Source organism: Oryctolagus cuniculus, chromosome 15 (assembly GCF_051225735.1).
Source record: "Oryctolagus cuniculus isolate XC-2025 breed Fujian yellow rabbit chromosome 15, ASM5122573v1, whole genome shotgun sequence".
Lineage (NCBI taxonomy): Eukaryota > Metazoa > Chordata > Mammalia > Lagomorpha > Leporidae > Oryctolagus > Oryctolagus cuniculus.
In genome coordinates, this window is record NC_142881.1 from 38,051,100 (window position 1) to 38,078,563 (window position 27,464).

At 42.7% G+C, this 27,464-nt stretch overlaps 1 protein-coding gene across 3 annotated transcripts in view; it reads right to left on the reverse strand.

Annotated features, from left to right (window-relative positions):
- Nucleotides 1-9,507: 9,507 nt before the first annotated feature.
- The window catches only part of MARCHF5 (membrane associated ring-CH-type finger 5), a 55,849-nt gene continuing 37,892 nt past the window's right edge, over nt 9,508-27,464 (reverse strand). For 2 of the 3 annotated variants that reach the window (XM_002718508.6, XM_089314768.1), the window contains 4 exons: nt 22,900-23,030; nt 11,535-11,718; nt 11,263-11,429; nt 9,508-10,496 (listed from right to left, as the gene is read on the reverse strand). In XM_002718508.6, coding sequence (XP_002718554.1) covers nt 10,380-10,496; nt 11,263-11,429; nt 11,535-11,718; nt 22,900-23,030 — 599 coding nt within the window. In that variant the 3' untranslated portion in view covers nt 9,508-10,379. The remainder of the gene's footprint in view (nt 10,497-11,262; nt 11,430-11,534; nt 11,719-22,899; nt 23,031-27,464) is intronic. The other variant, XM_089314769.1, reaches the window with a different exon arrangement.

Below are 27,464 nucleotides of genomic sequence, written 5' to 3' on the forward strand. Positions count from 1 at the left end.
TGAGTTCTAAACTTAATGCCACTACTGACTGGTTTATTGGCCTTGACAGAGTTAGTTTAGTTCACTCAGTGCCCAGTTTCTTGTCCATAGAATAAGCATGGTTGTACTTGGTTCTCAGGACTTTAATAATGCAGTGCATATAAATTACTTAGTGAAAGTGCATGGGGCCGGCGCTGTGGCTTACTAGGCTAATCCTCCACCTAGCGGCGCCGGCACATCGGGTTCTAGTCCCGGTCGGGGCGCTGGATTCTTTCGCGGTTGCCCCTCTTCCAGCCCAGCTCTCTGCTGTGGCCCAGGAGTGCAGTGGAGGATGGCCCAAGTGCTTGGGCCCTGCACCCCATGGGAGACCAGGAGAAGCACCTGGCTCCTGCCTTCAGATCAGCGTGGTACGCCGGCCGCAGCGCGCCAGCCACAGCGGCCATTGGAGAGTGAACCAACGGCAAAAGGAAGACCTTTCTCTCTGTCTCTCTCTCTCTCACTATCCACTCTGCCTGTCAAAAAAATAAATAAATAAATAAATAAAAAATAAAAAAAAAAAACATAAAAAAATAAAAAAATAAGAAAGTGCATGGTGCCTGGTAAGCAGCCGATAATTGATAGCATCCACAACTGTATTTATGGTCTTTGCATAAAGAATAAAAGAACTTTACAACCTCTCCACATCTTGGAAATTATTCCAGAACAAAACAAAGCAAAAATAGCAAGAACAAAACCATAGACTCCATCTGTGATAAAATTGTAAATCCAAACTACCCCATGTGAGAGCAGAAGGCAGATGAAGAAATGATTTAGCCAAGTAGAAGAAAGAGAAAATGAAAGCACCCGGAAGTTGAGTCTAGAAGACATGGACCCCATGGAAGATAAAGGTGCAAACAAGAAGTTCGTGCAAGTCTTTGCAGAGAGCATTAGACCAGTACCACCTCCAGCAATAAGGCAAGTCTCCCTCCTTCACTCCCACAGGACACTGGAGATGTATTCTTTGGAGAAATTGAAACTGAGATGTTCTGGACTTAAGAACACTAAGCACATGGTGGGTAGCATAGAGGGCTGGAAATAGGATTAGACTGGAAATCGGAGTAGAGTTTTGAAAGACTACAGTTGTTGGCCAAGGTTAGCTCTGATCTCCTCCCCTTCCCACTCCTAAGAACGCCTGTAGCTTGGCATGTTGACCCTTGATAGAAGATCAGAGGATTTTTTTGGGAAAACATTAACTTGAGATAAAAGACATAGAATATTAGATGTAATTATTGGTCCCCATTCTTTTCTTCTTCTTCCTCTTCTTCTTCCTTTTCTTCCTCCTCCTCCCCCTCCTCTTCCTCTTCTTTTAGAGAGAATTGAAAGGTTTTATTTATTTGCAAATACTCCATTTATTTATTTGAGAGGTAGAGCTACAGACAGAGAAGGGGAGAGACAGAGAGGTCTTGCATCCACTGGTTCACTCCCTCAAATGGCCACAATGGCCAGAGCTGGGATGATCCGGAGCCAGGAGCTTTTTCTGGGTCTCCCACATGGGTACAGGGGCCCAAGGACTTGGACCATCTTCAGCTGCTTTCCCAGGCCATTAGCAGGAAGGTAGATCAGAAGAGGAGCCACTGGGTCATGAATGCATGCCCATATGGGATGCCGGCACTGCAGGCAGAAGCTTAGCGCACTAGCCACTGTGCCAGCCCCAGGCCTCATAACTCTGTAACAGTTCACACCCTCACTCTAGCCACAGCCTCAGGGTAGATGGTGTACTGCTTCACCTCTTGAGTTTAGGTTTGGCCAGGTGAATTACTTGGCCTCTTTAGTGGATATGGAATGAGCAGAGACTTGAAATGGGCTAGCATGTTTGCTTTGCTCTCTTGTTCTCCTGCTTTTCACCTTGAAAAGAACACACTATGGGTAGACGTCCAAGGAGGAGAAGAGACACATGGAGCAGACCTGAATACAATATGAGTAATTATTACCAGTAATAATTACCAGTAAGCCCACCCAAGCTCAGCCTACAGATGGGGGAAGTAAGAGAGAAATGCTCTCAGTAGAGCAGGGACAGGCTTTTGGTTTAGTGGTTAAGATGCTGCTGAGGGGGTGGTGGTGGACTCTGTGGCATAGCAGGTAAAGCCGCCGCCTGCAGTGCTGGTATCCCATATGGGCGCTGGTTCGAGTCCTGGCTGCTCTATTTCTGATGCAGCTCTGTGGTATGGTCTGGGAAAGCAGTAGAAGATGGTCCAAGTGCTTGGGCCTCTGCACCCATGTGGGAGACCCAGAGAGGCTCCTGGCTTTGGACTGGCACAGCTCTGGCCATTATGGCCATCTGGGCATTTTTTTTTCTGTTTTTTAATTTAAATTGCTTTTGATTGACATGTACTACTTACACGTTTATATGGAGTACAGTGCAATATTTTAACACATACATATAATATCAGTAGATGAAATGAGGCGGTTAGTATTTCCATTTCTTTTCATTTGTTTGGAGCCTACCACGCCCTCTCTTGCAGGTCTTCCTACTGTATATAATACGTTCTTGTATCTGTGGTCACCTTGATGAGCTAGAGTGTATTCTGGTACCTGTCAGCTAACCTCCATCAGCCTTTCTGCCCTTCCCAGCCTTAAGGAGTCACTATTCTGAGTTTAGATTGACTTTTTTTTTTTTTTTAACTTCCACCTATCGGAGAGAACATGGAATACTTGTCTCTCTGCCTCCTTTCACTTAACACAGTGACCTCCAGTTCTACCGATTTTGCAGCAAATGGCAGGATTTTCTTTATGCCCGAATAATGTTCCACGTACATATAGTATTTCCTTATCTTAGCTATTGTGAGTCAGGCTGCACTGAACACACAGCAGTGCAGGTGTCTCTTTGATATGCTGATTTCATTTCCTTTGAGACAGCTGGGTAATATGGTCGATTTAATCTTAGTTTTCTCAGGAATCTGTGTATTACTCTCCACACTGTCTGTACCACTTTGCATTCTCACCAAGTGTATATATAGAGTCCCGAGGTCACCTTTGACTAAAGGATAAAATTCAGTGTTTTTTAGTATAATCAGAGCTGAAATTCTTCTAATTTCCTAGTATGTTGACATCCCGCATAGAAGTCCCTCTACCTGTTAGCAGCCGTTCCCCCTTCTCCCTCCTCCTAGCTCCTGGCACCCACTCGTCTGTTTGTCTCTGTAGATTTGCTCTTCTGGACACTGCATGAAACTGCAGTGATGGCATGCATGGCCTTTTGTGTCAGTTCCCTTCATTTAGCAGTCACAATTCCAGGGGTCATCATGTTGTAGCATGTCTCAGCTGCATTCCTTTTCATGCCTGAATAATACTCCATCATATGGTCAACCATGCTTTATCCATTCATCAGTCGATGGACATTTGCATTGTGCCCACTTTTTTGTAAATAGTGCTGCTACAATAGCCCCTGAGGGTACTTCAGAAAATTTTGTGGGGAATGCATATTATTAAAAACTATGCATAAATTTCAAAACATTTTGGCATCAAAATATACATTTCCTTCTACTCTTCCACCAACTTGCTGGAGTGCCCTTGTCATTGTGTATGCATATTTCAGTTTACAGAAAGCTAACTTAAGATAAAAACTGACTGGTTGCTTATTCATGCCATGCTGCAACTGCCACACAGAGTCTCCATGCAAGGGCTTGTGAAAATGTGGAAGTGTGAAAATTTTAAAAAGCAAACAAGAATCTGAAAGTGCACACACTGATGCAGAAAGGGGTCAGGCTCCTGCTGATGCTCGAAGCAGTGAAATGCCCCAGTTTTGATCCTTCCTTTTGAATAAGATGGTCACGGTGACTCTGAATTTGCTTAAGAAAAAAAAAATCCTTGCCTTATTTAACTGTCAGGCAGATTATACTAGTGAGGGGCAAAGTTGCAATGACAGCTGTCACTCCTGTAGTTCAAGACAAACGTAACCGGGTCAGGGCGCTGACTGAAGTGAGGGCGGCTGTGCAGAAAGGTTTCTATTCTAGTGTGCAGTCTCCACCGGGAGGCAGCGAGTGGCCGGGATGCTGAGCCCTCCAACCAGAGCAGGCCCCAGTCCCCACATGCACTTGAGTCTGGGAGCTCCCGAGCGGATCCCAGTGCATAAGCTGCTTTCTGTGTGGCTGAATCGCACAGGCAGCAAAACCACTGACAGCACTTCACCCACGGTCTCTTGGAGGGCTTTCATTCAAGGCACCCCTACCGCTCCCAGGAAGTGAGCTTGGTTCCAGGCGTTAGGGCGATAAGCAAACATTCCCACTCTGAAGAGGTCAGGGTGATGCTGCTCGTTGGCTAGGCTGGCGATGGAGTTCATCACCTGATTGATCCCTTCTGAAAGTTGCTTCATAGCAAATCGTAACGACAAAGTAGCACAAACATTAATTGCATTTATATTTTTACCAACTCAGGAGACAGAATTAGCAGTAAAATGATTTAGACCCTAGCAGGGATGTTTTTTTCCCAAGTCTGTGAAGTGTTCATCATGCCCCTGCCACATGCTGATGCTGTTCTAGAGCAGTAGTAAATAAATAAAAAATATAGATGGAAAATTTAAAAATTCCCCACTTTTAGGGATCTTACTATCTTGTGGTGACAGTATCATCAGACTGTGATAGATCTGGGATGGACATTTGGCCTCATAGTTAAGATGTTGGGTAAGATGCCAGAATCTTGGAGCTGGTGTTGTGGAGGTGGGTTATGCCACAGCCGTCTTGACGTTGGTTCGAGTCTTGGCTGCTCTGCTTCTGATCCAGCAGCAGACTGCCTAAGTACTTGGGCCCCTACCACTCATATGGGAGACCAGATGGAGGTTAAGGCTCTTAGCTTTGGTCTGGACCAGTGTCAGCCATTGTGGCCATTTAGGGAGTGAACCAGTGGATGGAAGATCTCTAAATTTAAATAAGCCTTAAAAAAAAAAAAAAGGCAAAAAAGCCTGTATCCCTGCTCCTGACTCCCAGCTAATGCAGACTCTGGGAGGCAGTGCAATGTCTGAACCACTTGGTCCCTGCCACCTACATGGGAGACCTGGATTGAATTCCCAGTTCCTTGCTTTGCCCAGCTGTCCTGGCCATTGCAGGCATCTGGGAATGAATCAGCAGACAGAAGCTTTCTAGCTTTCTTCTACTCAAAATAAAAGCAAAACAAACTAAAATCCCTTATGCACTTAGAAAATTTGGGGCCACCATTGTCGTATAGCAGGTTAAGCTGCTGCCTGTGACAGTGGCATCCCACGTGGGTGCCAGTTTGTGTTCTGGCTATTCCACTTCTGACCTAGTTCCTTGCTAAAGACCTAAAGTGCTGTGCCCCTGCCACCCATGTGGCAGACTGGGATGAAGCTCCTGGCTTTGGCTTGATGCAGCCCTAGCTGTTGTGGGCATCTGGGGAATGAACCAGCAGATGAAAGAGCTCTTGTCTCTCCCTCTGTGTAACTTTTTTTGTTTTTGTTTTTGTTTTTTGACAGGCAGAGTGGACAGTGAGAGAGAGACAGAGAGAAAGGTCTTCCTTTGCTGTTGATCCACACTGATCGGATGGCAGGAGCCAGGTACTTATCCTGGTCTCCCATGGGGTGCAGGGCCCAAGCACCTGGGCCATCCTCCACTGCACTCCCTGGCCACAGCAGAGAGCTGGCCTGGAAGAGGGGCAACTGGGACAGAATCCGGCGCCCCGACTGGGACTAGAACCTGGTGTGCCAGCGCCGCAAGGTGGAGGATTAGCCTAGTGAGCTGCGGCGCCGGCCCTGTGTAACTCTTTCAAATAAGCAAATCGTTAAAAAGCAATTTTATGTGAGAACCAGAGACAGTGAGTTCCCATCTGCTGGTTCACTCCTCAAATGCCTACAACAGCTGGGGCTGGCCAGGTTAGGCCAAGTCAGGGAACCAAGGATTCAATCTCAGGTCTTCCACATTGGTGACAGAGATCTAGTTTCTTGGGTCATCACCTGCTGCCTGGGAGCGTATAAGCAGGAAGCAGGAGTGGAACTGGGACTTGAACCCGGTATTCCAGTTTGGGATACAGGCTTCTTAACTACTGGGCCCAACACCAACCCCTCATTATACACTTTTAAGACCATAGGCTGGTTTCTTCACCATCTTACCAGTACTCAGCAGGGGACTGGTGTATGCGTAGAGGTGGTCCAGAAACACCAACCAATGTTATGTTGTTTGGCATATGTAACTGGCATGGCTGTTGTTAATAGTATGTTTAAATCTGCATGGGGTTGATCAGAATGATTGTCTAGCCCACTGCCCGCCCACAAGCAACAGCTGCAAACTTCGCCTTTCCTTATGCTTAGGAAGGCAATTAAATAATACATTTCATCACTCTTACCATTTTTTTAAAAAAAGATTTATTTATTTTGAAAGTCAGAGTTACAGAGAGGGAGAAACAGATTTTCCATCTGCTGGTTCACTCCCCAGATGGCCACAATGTCCAGCCCTGGGCCAGGCTGAAGCCAGGAGCCAGGAGCTTCACCTGGGTCTCGCACATAGGTGGCAAGGGCCCAATCACTTGGGCCATCTTCTGCTTTTCCCAGGCCATCAGCAGGGAGCTGGACCATAAGTGAAGCAACCAGGATAAGAACCAGGGTCCAAATGGATTTTGGTGTTGCAGGCAGCGGCGGCAGCAGCAGCAGCGGCGGCGGCAGCGGCTTTACCCAGTACATCACAACGCCAGCCCCACTCTTGCCATGCTAATGGACTTGTCGGTTATCAAGTAGCAGAGAAACCACAACCTTGAGATTCTAGGGGATCAAAGAAGGGGATCAAAGAAAGATGATGGGCACTTTGAACTAGATTTTCTTATTTTCTGCCTAGGTCCTGGAATGTCACCTCATTTAACCCTCACAACAACTTCAGAGACAGGCATGGTAATCTCCATTTTACTGAGGGCTTGAGAGGTAGCCTGCTCAACAGGTATCAGAATATGTAATCCAAGGACTGGCCAACTCTGCTATGGCATTTCTCTTCTAGTGTCTCTCTCAGATGGGGGTAGGGAAAGAACCCGCAACCAAAAAAACCCTCATGGATGGAAGGGAATTTTTTCCTCAATCTCAAAAATTCTGATCTACTTGAGAAACTGAAGTTCTTGGTATCTCAGAGGAAATCATTTGTGCTTCCAACTCAAATATACCTTATGGCTTGTAACCACTCATAGATCTTGTCTAGTTCCTTATCTAATCAGTCAGTCCAAGAGGCTCTGAAGGTGGGTATACATTTTGATCTCTGGAACACACTTGGAATATAGGCTAGTCTGTTTACACAGTTAAGACAAAATCTTCTATACTACTTTTTAAAATTTCAGATTATCTTTACATAAAAATCTCTGATAAATGATTTTAAAAAACAAACGTATGTGCAGAATTGTATTTTGGGATTGGTACAACAGAGTACATCTAGAGAACATAAAAATTCTTTATTTAACCTAATCCAGCCAGAATTGATAGCCTGCTATATTAAAAACAGACATTTAAAAAATTATGGCAGAAACAGCAAGGCAGTGACTAATTAAGTCACTAAGTTTAATTTTATATTCTTCACAGTACTTTGATACTCAGGTAATGATGAACAATAGTTTCAGCCACTTTGAATAGAGATAAGTTAATTTCCGCAAAGAATTCTAGTTGTCATTAAAATTTTATAAGAGGTTTAAAACAGTTCCTAGAAATAACATAGTAAAATAATATGAAAATAAACTGGAAAACACAAAATATACCCATCATCTCTTTGTCCCCCAGTGCCTTTTAACTTCTTTTTCCAAGAATGCGGACTATTTAGCAACTAGGAAACAACCACTGCTCTTTAAGGGCTATTTGGAGCCCAAAATGCTCCTTTCCTTTGATTTAATCCTAGAGTTAGTCTTCTGAGATGTAGGTACTATTGCGTTTTAGAGATGAAGAAACCTGTAGCTGAAAGCTAAGCCACCTGGCCAGGGTCATACATAAAGTTACTTACAGCCCAGTTAGGATCTGAACCCAAGTCACTCCCGCTTCAGCTCTGCCCTTGTTCTTTTGTTGCTTCATGGTAGGCAGGCCACCTTCCTGGAAAGCCTGGCATGTGCAAGGTCTTGAGACTGAAGCATTTAACAGCAAGGCTAAGAGGCCACTGCGTTCTCCAGGCACTTTCAGTCCCCTCCCCTCAGTGCTAGAAGCCCTCCCTCCTGCCTACAAAGGGTGAGTTGCTTCCCTTGGACCTCATGAGCCCAGAAGCTAATACACCAAGCTCCTACTCCCCATCTGAGCAGTAAAGTATAAATGGGGAACTGTGTGCTTGTGTAACTTTACTAAAGTCCGCCTAAACGCTGTTCTCTGACAAAATTACACAGAGAATATCTACTTTATATCTCTTTACACTAAAATGGCAATATATTTTAATAATTACATCTAGATATCCTATTTTTATACATGATCATATTTCATATTTCCCCTCCAGAACTGTAGCAGTGTTTTTAAAAAGGCTCACTTCACTCATACCTTTCCTTCCTCTGCAAATTAAAACTTCCAATGTGCAACAGCTATTCACATAAACATCCTATGTTATAACTTAAAATTAAGACATTGATTCTATAAAATAGTACCAGTCTTTAATTACTGGAATTAACTACTGCAACTGAACATAGCTCAATCTACATTTGCTACTCTCCTAATGAGAAGCGGCCATTTATTAGTAAGGGGAAACATTTACTATTGTCATGCATTAGATACTGTGAACGAGAAAATAAATAGCCTTTTGGAATTGTCTTAAAAATTTAATTTTTAAAAATAACTGCAAGACCGGGCCGGCGCCGCGGCTCACTAGGCTAATCCTCCGCCTAGCGGCGCCGGCACACCAGGTTCTAGTCCCAGTCGGGGCGCCGGATTCTGTCCCAGTTGCCCCTCTTCCAGGCCAGCTCTCTGCTGTGGCCAGGGAGTGCAGTGGAGGATGGCCCAGGTGCTTGGGCCCTGCACCCCATGGGAGACCAGGAGAAGCACCTGGCTCCTGGCTCCTGCCATCGGATCAGCGCGGTGCGCCGGCCGCAGCGCGCTGGCCGGCGTGGCCATTGGAGGGTGAACCAACGGCAAAGGAAGACCTTTCTGTCTCTCTCACTGTCCACTCTGCCTGTCAAAAAAAAAAAAAAAAAACCTGCAAGACCATTCAGATCACTGAACATAAAATGGCCACTCTACTGAAAATGGCTTCAGTAACTGCTTTTGAAAAAATGAATAAACTAATTAAACAATGATTATTTACTGGTGCTAGTCTCATCAATACAGGCAATTAAAAATCTAAGACACACGAGTAATAATTTTTTATAATAAACTGATTTATTCAGTATTTACCTAAGACTCATTTGCATAATTATCTCCTCAGACTGATTTAAAAGCAAAGAGCTCAGTGCTTCACCTTGCTTTACTCAATGCTAAAATGTGGTAACTCTACATGTAAGAGCAGGACCAGATCTATCTTGTTCACCACTGTGCCCCACAGTACTGTGCACAGTGCCCAGGCAAATAGGAGGTGATCAACAAATGTCTGAAGAACCAAATCAGTGAAAGAGGAGAGTAAAATAACTTTATTGATTCCTTTTTTGCAAATCGTTCTTCTGCGCAAACTATAAACTGGCAGCTCTAATTTCTAGAAATAGTGATTTAAAAACCTTACCCGAGGTGGAAGGACATGATTGCTTGCTCTCTCTCGTTCTCTCTCACACCCACACACATACAGTAATCAAGACTACATGAGTCCAAGTTACATTATGAGCTATGAGATAACAATGTTACATAAATAAAATTTAATAGTGAAAAAGGGATCTGGAAGCCCTGGAAATTTTTACCCTACACATTTTGGAGTACATCACATGGGTTAAAGAAAACACAAGAAACTCCCACTTGTTCAGATAATTATTTGAATGTTTACATACATTTTTGGCTTGTTATTTATAACTAAATTTACATTTCCTCATATTAACATATGCTCCTGTTTAGCATGTATTCAAATTATGCCAGTGAGAAAAATCCTCATAGTACCTTCACTGAGTTGCTGATTCTAAGAAAACACTGAACGTGAACATGTACAAAAGAGGCATTTGAATAAAACAGCATGTGCATTTTTTAATATTTGTACAGTTTGATCTTTACATTTCTGTCTGGAGCAAATCTGAAGAAAACCCAGGTTTACCATGCTCAGAAAATGGTTCAGGTGACTGCCATAAAAGCAGCACATACAAAGCAAAGCAAACAAGTCACATCCTTAGATTCTGCAATTACTGAGAGGATTTTCCCTGCCCTAAGTGCTTTATTATATTTCTGAAAAATAGAGGAGCAACAGCTTATCACAAGCCTCCACTAGTGCATGAATGATGGAATCAAAACAACACAACAGACTCATAAGGATGAGAAGACTGCAGAACAACTAGGAGTCACAGTTTTATGCTTCTTCTTGCTCTGGATAATTTAGAATTTTGCGGTGTGCCTGACGTAAATATTGCTGCTGTTTGAAGTAAACCTTAAATGCTCCTTTTATGGCAACAAAAGCAATTCCACCCTAGAAAAAGGAAAATTAGCTTATTAGAATGTATGTTTAGAGAAACATAATGAAGAATTTTACTCAAATCACAAAAGACATAGGCACTGATGCCAAACTAATGCAGCTGACTGCAAAGGCAAGAGTTTTGCTTTTCCATCAAGGGGTGGAATGGGAGAGAGAGAGAAACCACTATACGTAACAGAGAAAGAAGGCTTCCTTGGGATCCTGCATGGCCTGCCTTCACTGAGTTCTCTATCCACTCTGCTACACAAAGGGGAACACCAGGGCCCTGTGTGCGGAAGCCAGGACAGGGGAGGGGGCAGCAGGAATGACGACCGCAAACAACACGGAGTACTTACTGGTCTCATTTAATCCTCATAATTAGCCTGAGGTAGTTACCCCCACCATCCCCATTCTCTAGGCACAGAGAAGTCCAGAAGTTGGACTTAGGTTTCACAGCAAGGCGATTTCTGAGTTAGGATTTGATGCAAGCAGTCTGACCCTACAGTAGACATGCTTCGTCATAAACTAGTTGGCAAGAGGGATGAGTGATGATTCAGGCATACTCCAGGAGAGAAACTGCCCATGGCATCAGTCTGGAAGGTCAGAACTGGCACAGTGGTTCCTCCTCTTTTTATTTCCTCTAAAGCTACTGGATGACAGTGAGGGTTATAAGGCAAAGGAGCCACAGATCAACTACTTATACAGTCCTCTCCCCTTTAAAACAAATGGTTTATTCTCTTTTGTCTTTCACCTAAAATAAGTAGTATTAAAGCCATCTTACCAAGATTGTCCTTTGCAAATTAGAGTTAACACTACTGAACATCAGTTTACCAACTATTGTAGCAATAGTAGGAAAGACAAGGGCTCCACACAAAATTCGGGTAGCAGAGACATGATCTGCTAAAGGATTAGCCTCAGCTGGAATTCGAGGAACAGGACACCCAATCCCTAGAAGAAGAAGAAAAATATCCTTAGAAATTTCTAAAGCCATGTTATGGTTCTGCCACAAGATCAATTTGACATGTATTTTAGAAACACAATTCAGGGCCTTACCTGGAAATATACTGTTCAAAATCTGTAGTTTATTTGAGTATTTACGCCATAGCCTAAGCACGTAGTCCTCCCAGCGAATCATCTTGCCTAATATCAGCATGACAGGAATAGTAGGAAGTCCGATCAAAAGGAATAAAGGATCAGCTCTCTCCATAACATCCAGACCTTCTTTATGGCCTACAACCTATGAAACAGAGCAATGCTAGAATCACTTTCCTAACCTAATAAAATTGTGCATATCTGAGCTCAATTCATTTTTACAGAAGATGCTTAATGTCAAAAGAATACAGAAATTAAAAGTTTAAAATGTCACTTATTCAAGGAAAAAAGTCTTCTAGCTATTTCATGTTACACTGGATTAAAAGTTTTTAAATGGCTGAGGCACGCTGCATACACTAATGGAAAGGAAAAGGGGACCCTTTGGTTCTTCTTATTTGATTTGCTTAGACTAAGCTGCAGAACCAAGATAAAATTCAACTTCTCTTTGTCTTCCAGAAGAGTATCTGTATACCTGCTCTTTGTTTAGGAGGCAAGCACAGCCAGCCAAGGGGCAGGAGTGGTCTTCAAGACATGGCCTGACAGATCACTGATCTTTGGCTTTCTCCTTCTTTGGTGGTATATGGGATAGGGCATTATGATTCTGGCTGGCCAAGTATGTGCCTCAAGACCTCTCTCCTAAGGTACATTTTCAAGGTCTAGATTTGAGGGACCATAGTAAGAAGTCCAGTTTTGCCCACAGATCCCAGGTATTTTTTCTTTTTTTTTTTTTTTTTTTTTTGACAGGCAGAGTGGACAGTAAGAGAGAGAGACAGAGAGAAAGGTCTTCCTTTTGCCGTTGGTTCACCCTCCAAAGGCTGCTGCAGCCGGCGCATCATGTTGATCCGAAGCCAGGAGCCAGGTACTTATCCTGGTCTCCCATGGGGTGCAGGGCCCAAGCACTGGGGCCATCCTCCACTGCACTCCCTGGCCACAGCAGAGAGCTGGCCTGGAAGAGGGGCAACTGGGACAGAATCCGGCGCCCCGACCGGGACTAGAACCCAGTGTGCTGGTGCCGCAGGTGGAGGATTAGCCTAGTGAGCCGCAGCGCCGGCCCCAGGTATTCTTTTTCTAGTGGAACTGTAGGGCCCCCTATCTAGTCGGTAATGAAGCTAATACAATCCTTTCCCACTCATATATGGGTCTTGGGGTTATCTCTTAATGGTTTAGATCCTGGAGGGCAAGAATGACAAAACTGGCACTTGTGAATTTCCACACTTTCTCTCTTCCAAAATCCTTTTCATTTCCTGATTGATTTGGGGCTTACATCTTTCATTATCTCCATTTTTTTGGTGACTTTCTCATTTCTAGGTAAATTCTCTGAAAATTCTTTCCAAGATCCTGCATGACGTTTCCCTGTAGTCAGAAGTCTCAACTGCTCGCAAATTAAGCATGTTTCTTAGAGGGGCTGTTCTCGCAACTTAAGACAGGGGAAAGAGACTGAGTCTTGGGTTTGAGCTCACCCAGGTTTCAAACAATGTGGTGGAAGTTAGTATGAGGATACCTATTATATCCACAGTTCTGATCACACTTAAGGAGTAAGCCAGGAAAAAAGGATTGGAAGGGACCTTGCCTATCTCTTGATAGGGAGGAGAGAAATAGAAAAGAAAGGAGAGGGAAGACTAAAAGCGACCAGAGATGACATGTACTCAGGAAAGCAAGCTCATGAAAAAGCAGATGGCATTTTTCCAGAAATAAGATATGCCTTGTGTCAGCCATCATAGTGGATGATTTTTTAGGTAGACCACAAGGAGATGTGAAATTAGGTCAAGCTGATGCCTAGAATTTCAGGTCTGCTCAGGTAAGAATGCTTCTTAAGTATGGGAGGAAGAGAAAATAAGTGCTTTTAAAGCTTCAACTAGGGATATAGCCTAGATTTATACTTAGTTAACGTATCTACCCATGACAAAATGTTAAACAGTGGGAGGCTAGCCTCTTATGGTCAAAAGCAATGATGCTGGATCTGATATTCTCCTGTGTGTCCAGGAAAAAAAATTTTTTTAAGGATTTTATTTATTCGACAGAGTTACAGACAGTGAGAGAGAGACAGAGAGAAAGTCTTCCTTCCGTCGGTTCACTCCCCAAATGGCCGCCACGGCCAGTGCTGTGCCGATCCGAAGCCAGGAGCCAGGTGCCTCCTCCTGGTCTCCCGGCGGGTGCATCCTCCACTGCCTTCCCGGGGCCACAGCAGAGAGCTGGACTGGAAGAGGATCAATCGGGACTAGAACCGGTGCCCATGTGGGATGCCGGCGCCGCAGGCGGAGGATTAACCAAGTGAGCCACAGTGCCAGCCCCAGGAAAAAAATATTGGGACCGGTGCCGTGGTGCACTAGGTTAATCCTCCGTCTGTGGCACCGGCATCCCATATGGGTGCCGGTTCTAGTCCCAGTTGCCCCTCTTCTAGTCCAGCTCTCTGCTGTGGCCCGGGAGTGCAGTGGAGGATGGCCCAGGTGCTTGGGCCCTGCACCCCATGGGAGACCAGGAGAAGCACCTGGCTCCTGGCTTTGGACTGGCGCAGCTCCGGCCATGGTAGCCATTTGGGGAGTGAACCGATGGAAGGAAGACCTTTTTCCTCTGTCTCTCTCTCTGTAACTCTACCTGTCAAATAAAAAAAAAATCTTTAAAAAAATTTATTATTTTCTTTATTTGAAAGAGTTACAGAGAGAGGTAGACAGGATGGGGAGAGGGTCTTCCATCCACTGGTGCGATGGAAGGAGCTGGATCAGAACTGGAGCAGCCGGGACTTGAACCAGTGCCCAAATGGGATGCTGGTACTACAGGCCAAGGCTACCTGCTGTGCCAAAGCACCAACCCCTCCAGGAAGAAATTAACAACCTCACCTCTTGCATGTGGAGGGTGACTGTTCTGAGTTGCCCTAAAGTGAAATGGCTTGTCTCAGAATATTTTAAAAACTCTGGTTCCACAATAGTGACAAAAGATTTTACCCATAATGCTTTTATGGGACATTCCAGTTTTATATCATTTTTATTTCCAAGATAATGATCACTTTAAAACTACAACTAAATGTGATTCAAATATTCTTACAGTGCTAGCAACTGAATTTCAGACATTTCACAAAAAAAATCCTTTGCTGAGTTATGCATTTTTTCTTGCTGTTTAGAAATAAAAAGTAGCATGAACGCTCAAGTTAGACTATGGCAAGGGGGAATTTGTTCGTCATGATAATAAGCACCTTGCAACCCAGTACCTAAGGGTGGGGAAACCAAGAGGAAATAAGGGAAAGGATGAGCAAAGGCCCCCTGTCCCCCTGTTCCAACCAAAGTGGATGGGCGATGCATAGCGAGGGCTGAGGCTCATCACTTACACAAGCACTCATTCATTCAACTGAAAACTCACTATGAGCCAGGCACAGGTCTACGTGTTTGGGATAAGATGGTAAGCTAAAAAGGTATCTTCTGGAGGTGAGAGAAAATCAAATCAAATACTGTGAAGAAATAATGTGGTAGAACACTTATAGTATGATGTCTGCTACTACAGTCAAAGGCAGTACATGAAAATTGAGTAATTAATGGGTCAGCTTTCTTTCTTTTTTTTAATTTGACAGAGTTAGAGAGAGAGAGAGAGAGAGAGTGATTGATCGATCAATCGATCTTCCTTCCGTTTGTTTACTCCCCAAATGGCTGCTACGGTCCGAGCTATGCCGATCCAAAGCCAGGAGCCAGGTGCCTCCTCCTGGTCTCCCACGCGGGTGCAGGGGCCCAAGCACTTGGTTCTCCACTGCCTCCACTGCCCTCCCGGGCCACAACACAGAGCTGGACTGGAAGAGGATCAACCAGGACTAGAACCCGGCGCCCATATGGGATGCTGGCACCACAGGCGGAGGATTAACCAAGTGAGCCACGGCGCTGGCCCCTTAATGGGTCAGTTTTAATGAAGGCCTACACAAACTTACAGACCCTCTGTAAAATCAATCGTAGGGGCTAGCGCTGTGGCATAGTGGGGTAAAGCTGCTGCCTGTGGTGCCAGCATATGGATGCTGGTTCAAGTCCCCACTGCTCCACTTCCGATCCAGCTCTCTGCTATGGTCTGGAAAAGTAGTGGAAGATGGCCCAAGTCCTTGGGCCCCTGCACCTGTGTGGGAGACCTGGAGGAAGCTCCTGGCTCCTGATCAGCACAGCTCCGGCTGTTGTGGCCAGCTGGAGAGTTAACTAGTAGATGAAAGACCTCTCTCTCTTTCTGTTTCTCCTTCTCTCCCTGTGTAACTCTTTAAAAATTAAATAAATAAATCTTAAAAACAAAAAGCCTTAGGACCTCGCTATCCATATATAGTAGACTTTAGAGAAATCTCCCTCTCCCCCTTACTAAAGAATTAAAAGCTAGATCTTCATATCCAGGTAGGTCACAGTTTGTTGATGTTGAAAGGCTGGGAGTTTTAGTCAATTTTAAAAATACTACCTATTTAGAACTCTACTTTTTTCTAAAAATTTTATTTATTGGAAAGGCAGAAACAGATACAGAGTTCTTTTATCTGTTGGTTCACTCCCCAAATGCTTACAATAGCCAGGGCTGGCCCAGCCGAAGCCAGGAGCCTGGAACTCAATCTGGGTCTCTTACAAGGGTGGCAGGGATCCATGCACTTGAGCTGTCACCCACTGTCTGTCAGAGTGCAAATCAGCAGGAAGCCGGAATGAAGATGGAGCTGGAATTTGAACCCACACACACTCCAGTAGGAGGATGCAGGTGTTTCAAAGGGAATCTAGGCCGGCGCCGCGGCTCACTAGGCTAATCCTCCGCCTAGCGGCGCCGGCACACCGGGTTCCAGTCCCGGTTGGGGCGCCGGATTCTGTCCCGGTTGCCCCTCTTCCAGGCCAGCCCTCTGCTGTGGCCAGGGAGTGCAGTGGAGGATGGCCCAGGTGCTTGGGCCCTGCACCCCATGGGAGACCAGGAAAAGCACCTGGATCCTGGCTCCTGCCATCGGATCAGTGCAGTGCGCCGGCCGCAGCGCGCCGGCCGCGGCGGCCATTGGAGGGTGAACCAACGGCAAAGGAAGACCTTTCTCTCTGTCTCTCTCTTTCTCTCACTATCCACTCTGCCTGTCAAAAAAAACAAAAACAAAAACAAACAAACAAAAAAAACCAAAAAAACAACAACAACAACAAAGGGAATCTAAACCATTGTGCCAAACACCTGTCCTAGAATCCTACTCAGAATTAAGGATAATTAAATACTGCAATTAAGAGTGGACAATATTTACAGGGTTGCCTTCACACTAGTGGCAAGAGTGGTAACATGGCTCCATATTAAGGCCCCACTGTTAGTTACAGGATAAAATGTTTCAACTGCTTCCTGGACCAATCTAGGACTCCTTAAGAGAAGCCTGAGCACAGCAATCTTAATGCTGCTTCCTTGCTGTCTGGCACTGGACATAGAAACTCTCTAAATTAGTAAACTAGGAATAAGCAATAGAATCTATGTTATAAATTTGTCTCAAGAATTGAAAGCATCAGTGCTTAAAAGATGTTTAGCCCAGTGTGCTGGATGGGGTAGGAAAGTTAACCATCATGCTGTCATCACAATAAAAATTCAAGGGGAGGGTCCTATTCAAATTCCCCATAATTAACAAGTACTGTAGTTAAGCCTGATCCACGGAGAAGGACAGGGAAAAAACAGGAAAAGAACAGGGATCTGATTTCTTAATCTGATTTACCTGATTTCCAGAGCAAAGAACAAAAGGAAAATAGCCAAATGTTAAAAAGCGAATCCTAAACACTGCTAATGGTACCATGGGGGCACCACATTCCCTATCAGAAATGCTTAGTAGGTAGAAGTTATTTTCCCAATACTCTTCATACTCATACAACAGTAACTACTGTCACAACCAATCCTTCTGATTTCTGGGCCAAAGACAACTTTTCAAGTGAGATAGTACATGTGAAGCTTATTTCTAAATAATACCACATAATATATATGCATTATGATTTTGGCTTATCACTTTGTTCTACTCTATCAATTAAAATTTTTTTCTACAAGAGTCAGCTTAAGATTTTTTTTAAGTTTTATTCATTTTTTTTATTTGAAAGGTAGAGTTAGGGAGAGGGGAAGAAAGAGAGAGAGAGAGAGAGGCCTTCTATCTGCCAGTTCACTCCCCAAATGGCCATAACAGCCAGAGCTGGGGTGATTCAAAGCCAGGAGCCAGAAGCTTCTTCCAGGTCTCCTATCTGGGTGCAGGGGCTCAAGCTCTTGGGCCATCTTCCGTTGCTTTCCAAGATGCGTTAGTAGGGAGCTAGATCAGAAGTGGAGCAGACAGGATTCTAACTGGTGCTGCAGGCAGCACCTGCCTCCCCCATAAGATTTGCTTTTCTTAAAAGTTTGAATCATCTTTCATTTTTAGTGATTTAAAATCTTGTTTGTGGAGTCTCCTGCACTCTTCACAATGATTTATATAACTTTATAACTATTTTCCAATTGTTTGATTTATATATGCCTTGTCTTAGTCTGTATTCCTTGGGACTCAGGATCAGTGTTTTCAATTTATGTGTGTTTTACAAGACTCCAGTTCAGTGCTAACTTTTTGAAAATATCATACCAATACGGTTCAAAATGCCAAAATACAGCTAGTCCCTTTTTTAGAGGATACAACCTCTATTTTTAAACTAGTACCTGTTGTTATGGTGTTCCATTAATTATATCAAAATTTTTCCCTTTACTTTTCTTAAAGGTTGTACCAGCCTAAAACTTTTCCTCAAAGAGTCATCCCACTTTTTATGGTCAATAGGTCTTAAATAACTCAATCCAACCACAGAGGGCCTTAGTGACCTCATTTGCAAACAAACACAAACAAAAAAACCCTACTTCTATACAAGTGTTCATGGATTTCAAATTTTTTTGTACCAAAATAAACCTATCTTTTAGTTCCATTTTCAAAAAATGTTTTGAAATACGCTGATAAAATGTATTTGTACAATAGGCCGGCGCCGCGGCTCACTAGGCTAATCCTCTGCCTTGCGGCGCCGGCACACCGGGTTCTAGTCCCGGTCGGGGCACCGGATTCTGTCCTGGTTGCCCCGCTTCCAGGCCAGCTCTCTGCTGTGGCCCGGGAGTGCAGTGGAGGATGGCCCAAGTGCTTGGGCCCTGCACCCCATGGGAGACCAGGAGAAGTACCTGGCTCCCGCCATCGGATCAGCGCGGTGCGCCGGCCGCAGCGTGCTAGCCACAGCGGCCATTGGAGGGTGAACCAATGGCAAAGGAAGACCTTTCTCTCTGTCTCTCTCTCTCACTGTCCACTCTGTCAAAAAAATAAATAAAAAAAAATTTAAAAAAATGTATTTGTACAATAAATAATATATACTCTATTCTAACTGTCTGTCAGTCTTAGTAAATTCTCCTGAACTACTCTTATCTGATGATGTACTAGTTAGTACTCATTATTAGAACTAGTCTGGGGCCAGCATTGTGGCTGAGTGAGTAAAGGTGCCACCTTCTCCACTTCCAATACAGTTCCTTGCTAATGACCTGGTAAAAGCAGCAGAAGATGGCCCAAGTGTTTGGGCCCCTGTCACTCACATGGGAGACCTGGGTGAAACTCCTGGCTCCTGTCTGGCCTGGTCTGATTTATATGGAGCCAGCTGGGGAGTAAACCAGTGGATAGAAGATGTCTCTGTCTCTCCAACTCTGCTATTCCAATTAAAAAACAAACCAAAAAATCCCTCCACAAAACGGGATATAAAAAGCATCAATATGAAAGCCTTTTATATAGTTGTTTCTGTGTAGATGCTTTAACAGTGAATACACAACTATATAACAGACTCTACTTTCAAGGAAATAACCTTCTAATAGAAAAGGTAAGGAAGTTCTAAATACAGGAAAAACTAAACAATCTAAACAAGAAATGTCATTCAGTCACAAGACTGGCGGCCATTCAAGGAATAAAAATGCCATGAATGTAGGGGAAGAAGTCACAGTGGACAGAAGTTGTGAGGAGTTTTATGGAGAAAAGCAGCTAAAACTAGCAGGAGAGTTTAGATCTGGATAAGCAGAGAGAGGACTAGAAGGGCAGGTATTAGGCAGGATGATAGAAGCCAAAGGATGGAGGTAGAAACAGTGCAAGGGTAAGCTGGAGGAGAGTGTCCAACAGGCCTCCAAGTAGAATTACGTTAGATCATGGTAGACTCTGCATATTAAATCAGGCTAAGGAAATGGAATCTTTTTTTTTTTTTTTTTTTTTTGACAGGCAGAGCGGATAGTGAGAGAGACAGAGAGAAAGGTCTTCCTTTTGCCGTTGCTTCACCCTCCAATGGCCGCCACGGCTGGCGCGCTGCGGCCTGCGCACCGCGCTGATCTGCTGATCCGAAGGCAGGAGCCAGGTGCTTCTCCTGGTCTCCCATGGGGTGCAGGGCCCAAGCACTTGGACCATCCTCCACTGCACTCCCGGGCCACAGCAGAGAGCTGGCCTGGAAGAGGGGCAACCGGGACAGAATCTGGCACCCCGACCGGGACTAGAACCCGGTGTGCCAGCGCCGCTAGGTGGAGGATTTGCCTAGTGAGCCGTGGCGCCAGCCTGGAATCTTTTTTGAGTCAATGGTTTTCAACCTTTTTTCGCTATATTCATGATAGATGTTTTACTATTTGTGACTTACTTTATTGACTAATTCTGGAGTTTTTTTGGTGCCATCAATATTTTATGAAGAAACCTCACAACACTTTGACTCACCATGACTATCAATGGAGCAACTATAAAGATTGCTCATTATGCACCCTGGCATGACATTATATGCAATTTCTAGAATATCAGATATAACTCTTCTACCCCTTTTTCTTCCATGTACACTCTAATTTACATATATATTTTTTAATTCATTTATTTATTTTAAAGTCAGAGTTACAGAGATTTTTTCCATCTGCTGGTTTATTTCCCAGATGGCTGTAATGGCCCAGACTGGGTCAAGCCAAAGCCAGGAATCCAAAACTTCATCTGGGTCTCCCACACAGGAGCCAGAGGCCCAGACATTTGGGCCATCTTCTGCTACTTTTCCCAGGACATGAGTAGGGAGCTAGACTGAAAGTGGAGCAACTGGGACGCAAACCGGCAACTATGTGGGATGCTGGTGTAACAGGCAACAGTGGCTTAACTTGCTTCGCCACACCAACTGGCCCCTCTAATTTATATTTTTGATAAGCAAACCTAAGTGTGTTACCTATGAAGCAATCAATATGCTGCTCTTAAAAAGCAGTACTTAAGTGCAGCTCAATTCCAAGTAGCTCAGATAATGAAAGCAACCCAGATGTTCATCAACTGATAACTGGACAGAGAAATTACGGTATACATATACACTATGGAATACTATTCAGCAATAAAAAAAATGAAATCCTATCTTCTGCAGCAAAATGGATGCAACTGGAAACTATTATACTTAGTGCATTAAGCCAGTCCCAAAAAGACAGATACCATATGTTTTCCCTGTTCTGTGGTAACTCACAGAGTGCCTAAAATGTTATGTATTGGGGCCGGTACCGCGGCTCACTAGGCTAATCCTCCGCCTGCAGCGCCGGCACACCACATTCTAGTCCCGGTTGGGGCGCCAGATTCTGTCCTGGTTGCCCCTCTTCCAGTCTAGCTCTCTGCTGTGGCCAGGGAGTGCAGTGGAGGATGGCCCACGTGCTTGGGCCCTGCACCCACATAGGAGATCAGGAGAAGCACCTGGCTCCTGGTTTTGGATCAGTGTGGTGCGCCAGCCACGGCGGCCATTGGGGGTGAACCAACGGAAAAGGAAGACCTTTCTCTCTCTGTCTCTCTCTCTCTCTCACTGTCCATGCTGCCTGTCAAAAAATAAAATAAAATAAAATAAAATAAAATAAAATAAAATAAAATAAAATGTTATGTATTGGAGTGAAATTGTCATTTTGAGATTTGATGATTGTTTATAGCCCTTGTCTCTACTGTTGAAGAAAAGTGTCTTTTTTTTTCTTTACACTATTTATTGAAGTCTTTACTTAGTGTAGGGTGAATCTTCTCTCTATCATCCCAATTTTAGTATATGTGCTGCCGAAGCGAGCACGGGTGAATCTTATGAGTATAAAGTAAACTGAAAATAGATCTTTGTAAAAATTAAGAGTGGGAATAGGAGAGGGAGGAAGAGTGGGAGTGTAGGTGGGAGGGAGGGTGGGCTGGGAAGTATCACTATGTTCCTAAATCTGTATATATGAAATACATGAAATTTGTATACCTTAAATAAAATTAAAAAAGAAAAAAGCAGTACTTAGGTAGAAGAATAGGAAGGGGAGCTGGGGAGTAAGATGTTGATGGAATTATTTTAGGATGATTCATTTGGGTAGATGGATTGATAGAAGAGAATGAAGTCAGAGAAGCCAATCAAGAGGATCGTTTAGCCATCTGGGTATGACAGGGCAGTGACAAGAAGTCAGGTGCCAAAGACCATAGAAACGAAGTCCCAATGCAAGACATATCAACATGGAAAAATTGCATGGACTTAGCCAGTGGACTATTTATCTAGTGCTATGACATAGAAAGTGTCAAAGGGATTCCTAAAACTTCAGGATGTAAACTGAGCAGATGGGACAACAGTAGGAATCAAAGATATTGAGAAAGTATGGCAGGGAACAGGTTTAGTTGTAAATGGAAGAAAAAATAAGTTTTGATTTCAATAATGTTGAGTGTAAAAACACAAGAGATTATTTAAGGAGGAGGGGTCCAGCTGCAGTTTCAGGGCTGGATTTGAAAGAGCAGGTCAAGACATAGGTCTGAACATGAAAGAACAGGGATGTCAGCTGGAAATCTTCAAAGAAGAGGTATATAGGGAGGATAGAAAATAGTAAAGGCTTTGGAGTGAAATCTTGAAATTTTTGAAATTTAAGTCTGACATTCATCAATAGTTATTGATTGTAACAGCATTTGTAATAGCAAAAGACTGGAAGCAACTAATTGTCCACCAATAAGAGACAGGTTAGTAAACTGCGGTACAGTCATTTTGTATGTAGAATGCTACAGAGAGTTTTAAGTATTTATTTATGTGAAAAGTTTTCCGAAGTTCACCATGAAAAATAGATGCACCTAAACTAAGCTTCCTTTTAGGAAAAAAAAAAGTGGATGAAAAAATTTATGTTTTTCCTTAAATAGTCTGGAAGAATATATCTGTAACCAAAAATAGTGGCTGCTCAGGGGAGAGGGGAATGTAGGCAAGTGAAGGACAGGAGTAGGAAGACTTTTTGCCTGATGTTTAAATATACACATTTTCTTACTTTTAAGCGATGAGAATGTTGTTATTCAAAATAATACATTTAAAATATCCTAACAAGAATTTTAGATCTTTACATAAAAAGTAGTATCACTGAATAGAGTAAAATAATGAACCTGCATCACTGTCACTGCTCCATAAGTCACAGCTGTCCAATAGATAGAGCCAACCATTATTCCCGCTGCAGCAAATGGACAAGCTTTTGAGATCAGTCTATCTGCAAGATCCAAGACGTAAACAACTGGACCTATAATACAAAGAAAACAAAGTTCAATAGAAGGTAGATTTTTGGTATGACTTATTCAATATTTTCTAAAGATCTAAAATGAAGTTGGATATTCCAATGGTTTGGAAATGGTTATAAATTTGATGGCAACCCAGATTTGAAAAGTTTAGAATTTCTCAGTCATTTACATGAATAACTAAGTATTACTTCCTAAATTCTAGGAAATAGCTTCTTTAAATTTTTATCTGTATCATTGAACATAAAATTAGAGCCTCAAATATAGCTGCTTATTCCTTAATCACATTGGCTAGGGCAGAACCAAAGGGCCACTTCACCTTGCTCTTTCCACTTAGTCCTAGCAATGATTAGTTTCTTTTGTACTTGGTAATATGACTTCTCTGACTTCACTCATTGTGTACCTTGGTACAGTATGTAAAGGTAACCAAGGCTATTTTCTTATACACAGAGTCAGTTTGTCTTATTTTTATCTCAGTGTGCTATATTTAGTTGGATATTATTCCTTAACAGTCTTCATTTTATGATTATGACACCAGTTTTTATGGCATTCCAAAACCTGTATGTGCCAATTATGCTTGTTATTATATACTCACTGTGAAATTTTCCTACTACTTCCTTCTGAAAGTTTCCTGGAACAGCTAAATTTGGAGGAATTGTACTAACTGCCATTAAGCTCCATATAATTTAGCTCCAGAATTTTCCAGATCCTTGCCAAGATAAGGAATGGGCATTTGGCCCAGTAGTAAAGATGCCAGATAGGAGGCCTGTGTCCCACATTGGAATGCTTGACTCCTGGTTTTTGTTCTTGGTTCTAGCTTCCTGCTAATGCAGACCCTAGAAGGCAATGATGAAAGCTCATGTGGTTGGATTCTTGCCACTCAAGTGGGAGACCTGGATTGAGTTCCAGGCTCCCAGCTTCAACCCATCCCAGTTTGTAGCCATCTGGGTAGTGAACTAGCAATGGGGCAATGGAAGTGCTGTTTCTCTCTCTCAAAAAAATTTTTTTCCTGAAGTCAAAGAACTGTAAAACCAAAGGTATATGAAACATTTTATTAATCATATTTGTTGAATACTCTACATACGATTGCTTGAGACATTTTCTTAGAAGTGTTTAATTATTACCTACCTTCTAAATGAATTAATATCACTCTAAAGGAGGATACTATATACAAAATAGTTTATTTTTATGGTACAAAGAAAAGAAGATGGCAATCTGATGATAAAATAATTAAACATATATGTAAGAACAAGCATCCTTCTGTGGAGCCCCCATCAAGACTCCCTGATAACTGCTAGAGGCAGAAATATCACTTGTCACTGTGTAAAGAGAAGACTACCTTGTGAAGCAGAGAGAACATTAAGATCTGTGATTTAAATGGAGCATGTTATTATTGTAAGCTCTAACTTACATAACAATTAAAACTGTGATAAAGTATCTTCTGGGATCAAAGATTAAATAAGCCCAAATTTAGTGCATATTGACTCTACATCATCTAATAAGAGCTAACATTTTTTGAGTGTCTATATGGTATCAGGTGATATGCTGCAGGCATTATATACAACATTTCATCTTATCAGGGTGTAATTCTCAAAATACACTATTTTGCTGAGTTCAATTCATAACTCTTCCAAAACGCCAAGTAAAAGTTATCTTAATCAATCACCAAAGAGCCCTCAAATGCTGGAACTAGAGGTTAAGGGACTATTGGTATGAATATGCAAAGCCTGGAACTTCAACTTTCATATTCTCTATTAATAATCATTTACTGAGAAAATTGAAAACATAAGAAAATATCGACAGGTTCTTTTCAGCACATGTATCCAACTACCAATATTGCAACCATTGAAGTCAATCCCTGTACCTGTACAAAATAGCCTGTCTCCTCACCAACGCATAGCCTCAGCTTTAGCAGTTCCTTCCTGTGCTACCACATCTTCTGCTTACTGTTAGTGGAATTATTTTAACCAAACATAATACTGTTTCTTCTATCTTAAAAGAAAAAAAAAATCCTTCTGCCTCATTATTCCATTTCTCTGCTCCCCTTTCAACAAAATTCCTCAGAATTGTCTGTATCTCTCTTCATTAATTCTTCCTGGAATCTACTCCATCCAAACTGCTCCTTAAAGTTACTAACAGTCTCCACTTGGGCCAATTCCAACAGTCTAATCTCAATTTTCATCTTATTTGGCCCATCAGCAACCTCTTGACACAGATAATCCCTTTTTCTCCCCAATAAATGATACATAAGTGCATTTCCACAACATCAGTATTTCTTGGTGTTCTTTCTAGTTTACTAATTTTTCACTCTCTTTTACTGGCTCTTCCTCTTTTATTTTGTTAATTCAAGAGGCAAAGAGACAGTAAGAATAAGAGATGTGAGAAGAGGCAGAGAGCGAGAGAACTCCCTCATCTGCTTGTTTACTACTGAAATGCCCACAATGGCATGGACAAAACTATGAGCTCCATCCAGGCCTCCTATGTGAATGGCAAGGACTCTCCTACTTGAGCCATCATGGCTGCCTCTCTGGGTCTGCAATGGCTGGAAGCCAGAATCAGAGCAGTCAGGGATCAAACTTAAGTATTCTGACATAGGATGCAGTGTCAACTACTGAGTCAACTGGCTGCCTTATTTTCTTCTGTCCTTCCCCCACTTTTAAACCACTTAATAGACGCTAATTTACTTACTCTTTTTTACACACTAAAACAGGTTGGAAAACTAAGGCCTGTGGGCCAAATCCAGCTAGCTGCTTGTTTTTATAAAGTTTTATTGGAAGATAATCACATACAAAGTCTAAAATATTTATCATCTGGTTCTTTATAGAAAAGGTTTCCTAACTCCTGCCTCAGAACATCAGCTCTAGGGGAAAAGATCTTTTTGTTCTGCTCATCGACTTATCCTAAGTTCCTGTGACTCTGAAGTATTTATTGAGTTGAATTCTCTGTTGAGGTATTTCTAGTACTTGGAAAGCAGTAATTCATAAGAAACAAATATTTTACAAAAAGTTAACTCCTAAAGAGTAACCCATCACTACCACTTTTATAAGAACAATGGCAATGCAGAGTTTTGAATTCATTTTCCTGGGAAGATCTCAAGAAACTTCTAACATTGTGAGTTCAGTTTTCTTCCTAAATCCTTGGGTATGAATTCTTTTGTAGAAGAAAAGATATCTTCATATTTGCTTCTGGAAATTTTCTTCTCTTTCCTTGGGTTATATGCAGAAGATATAACACATAAAATTGAGATACTGGCAGCATTTTTGGTACCTAGTTCCAGTTTTTCTGTCAAAATTCTGTCTTGGCTTTTATCTAATATTTACTCTGCTTAAACATTGAGGTATTTAGGTTATTTAAGCTCTTCCAGATAGACTAGTCTAAGGCTAGATTGACATTCAAAAGGAAGGATAAATGATTAGTATTATACTATTATAATAATGAACTGTCACATGGGGGAGGTATTTCTAGGGCTAAAGAATATGTAGTGGTTTTCGCATGACAGTTAGGCTGCCTGCATCCCACCTAGGTTGGACATTCCACCTAGGTTGGATACTCCTGACTCCAGCTTCCTGCCTATGCAGACCTTGGGAGGCAGATAACGAATGCTTCAGTGCCAGGTCCTGTTGGCATTTGAGGGGTGAACCGATGGATGACAGTTCTTTCACTGCCTCCCAAGTAAACAGAAAAAAGACTACCTAGACAAGCTATTGATGAGTAGGAACAATGGGTAAAATCACATTCTATTCTTGAAGATTTACTTTATCTGAAAGGCAAAGTGGACAGAGAGAGAGGAGGAGGAAGAAAGTGAGATCGAGATCTTCCATCTGCTGGTTCACTCCTTAGAAAACTGCAACAGCTGGGGCTGGGTCAGGTTGACACCAGGAGCCTGGAACTCTGTCTCCCATGTGGATGGCGGTACCCCAACAAATCAGGCCATCTTCCACTGCCTTCCTAGGCACACAAGTGGAGTGGGATAGGAAGAGGAGCAGCTGGGACTCAAACTGATGATCACAGGGAATGCTGGTGTCACAGGCAGCAAGCCCAACCTGCTGTGCCACAGCTCTGGCCCCCAATCATATTCTTCCAATGAGGAAGTTAATGTATTATTATCTCATGACTTAGGGTCATAATCTTAGGAGGAAAATGTCAATAGTCACTGGATTCTTCTTAATATATTTATTATAGCATAAAAAGTAGGGAAAGGTAAGACACTGGCCCTTGAAAAACCTCAATTCTAATAAAGAGGAAGAAGTATGAAAATATCCTACCTCACAAGTTAAATATATGAGAGCATTAAAAAGTTTAAATATTTTAAAGACATTATTGAATTTTTAATGCCTCAGTAGGCCTCACCATTTGTGTTTTCAACAGTATTGTATTTACACAATGGATGCCAACTGAAGAAGCTTTGTATATTATGCTTTAAAAATCCAATAATTTAA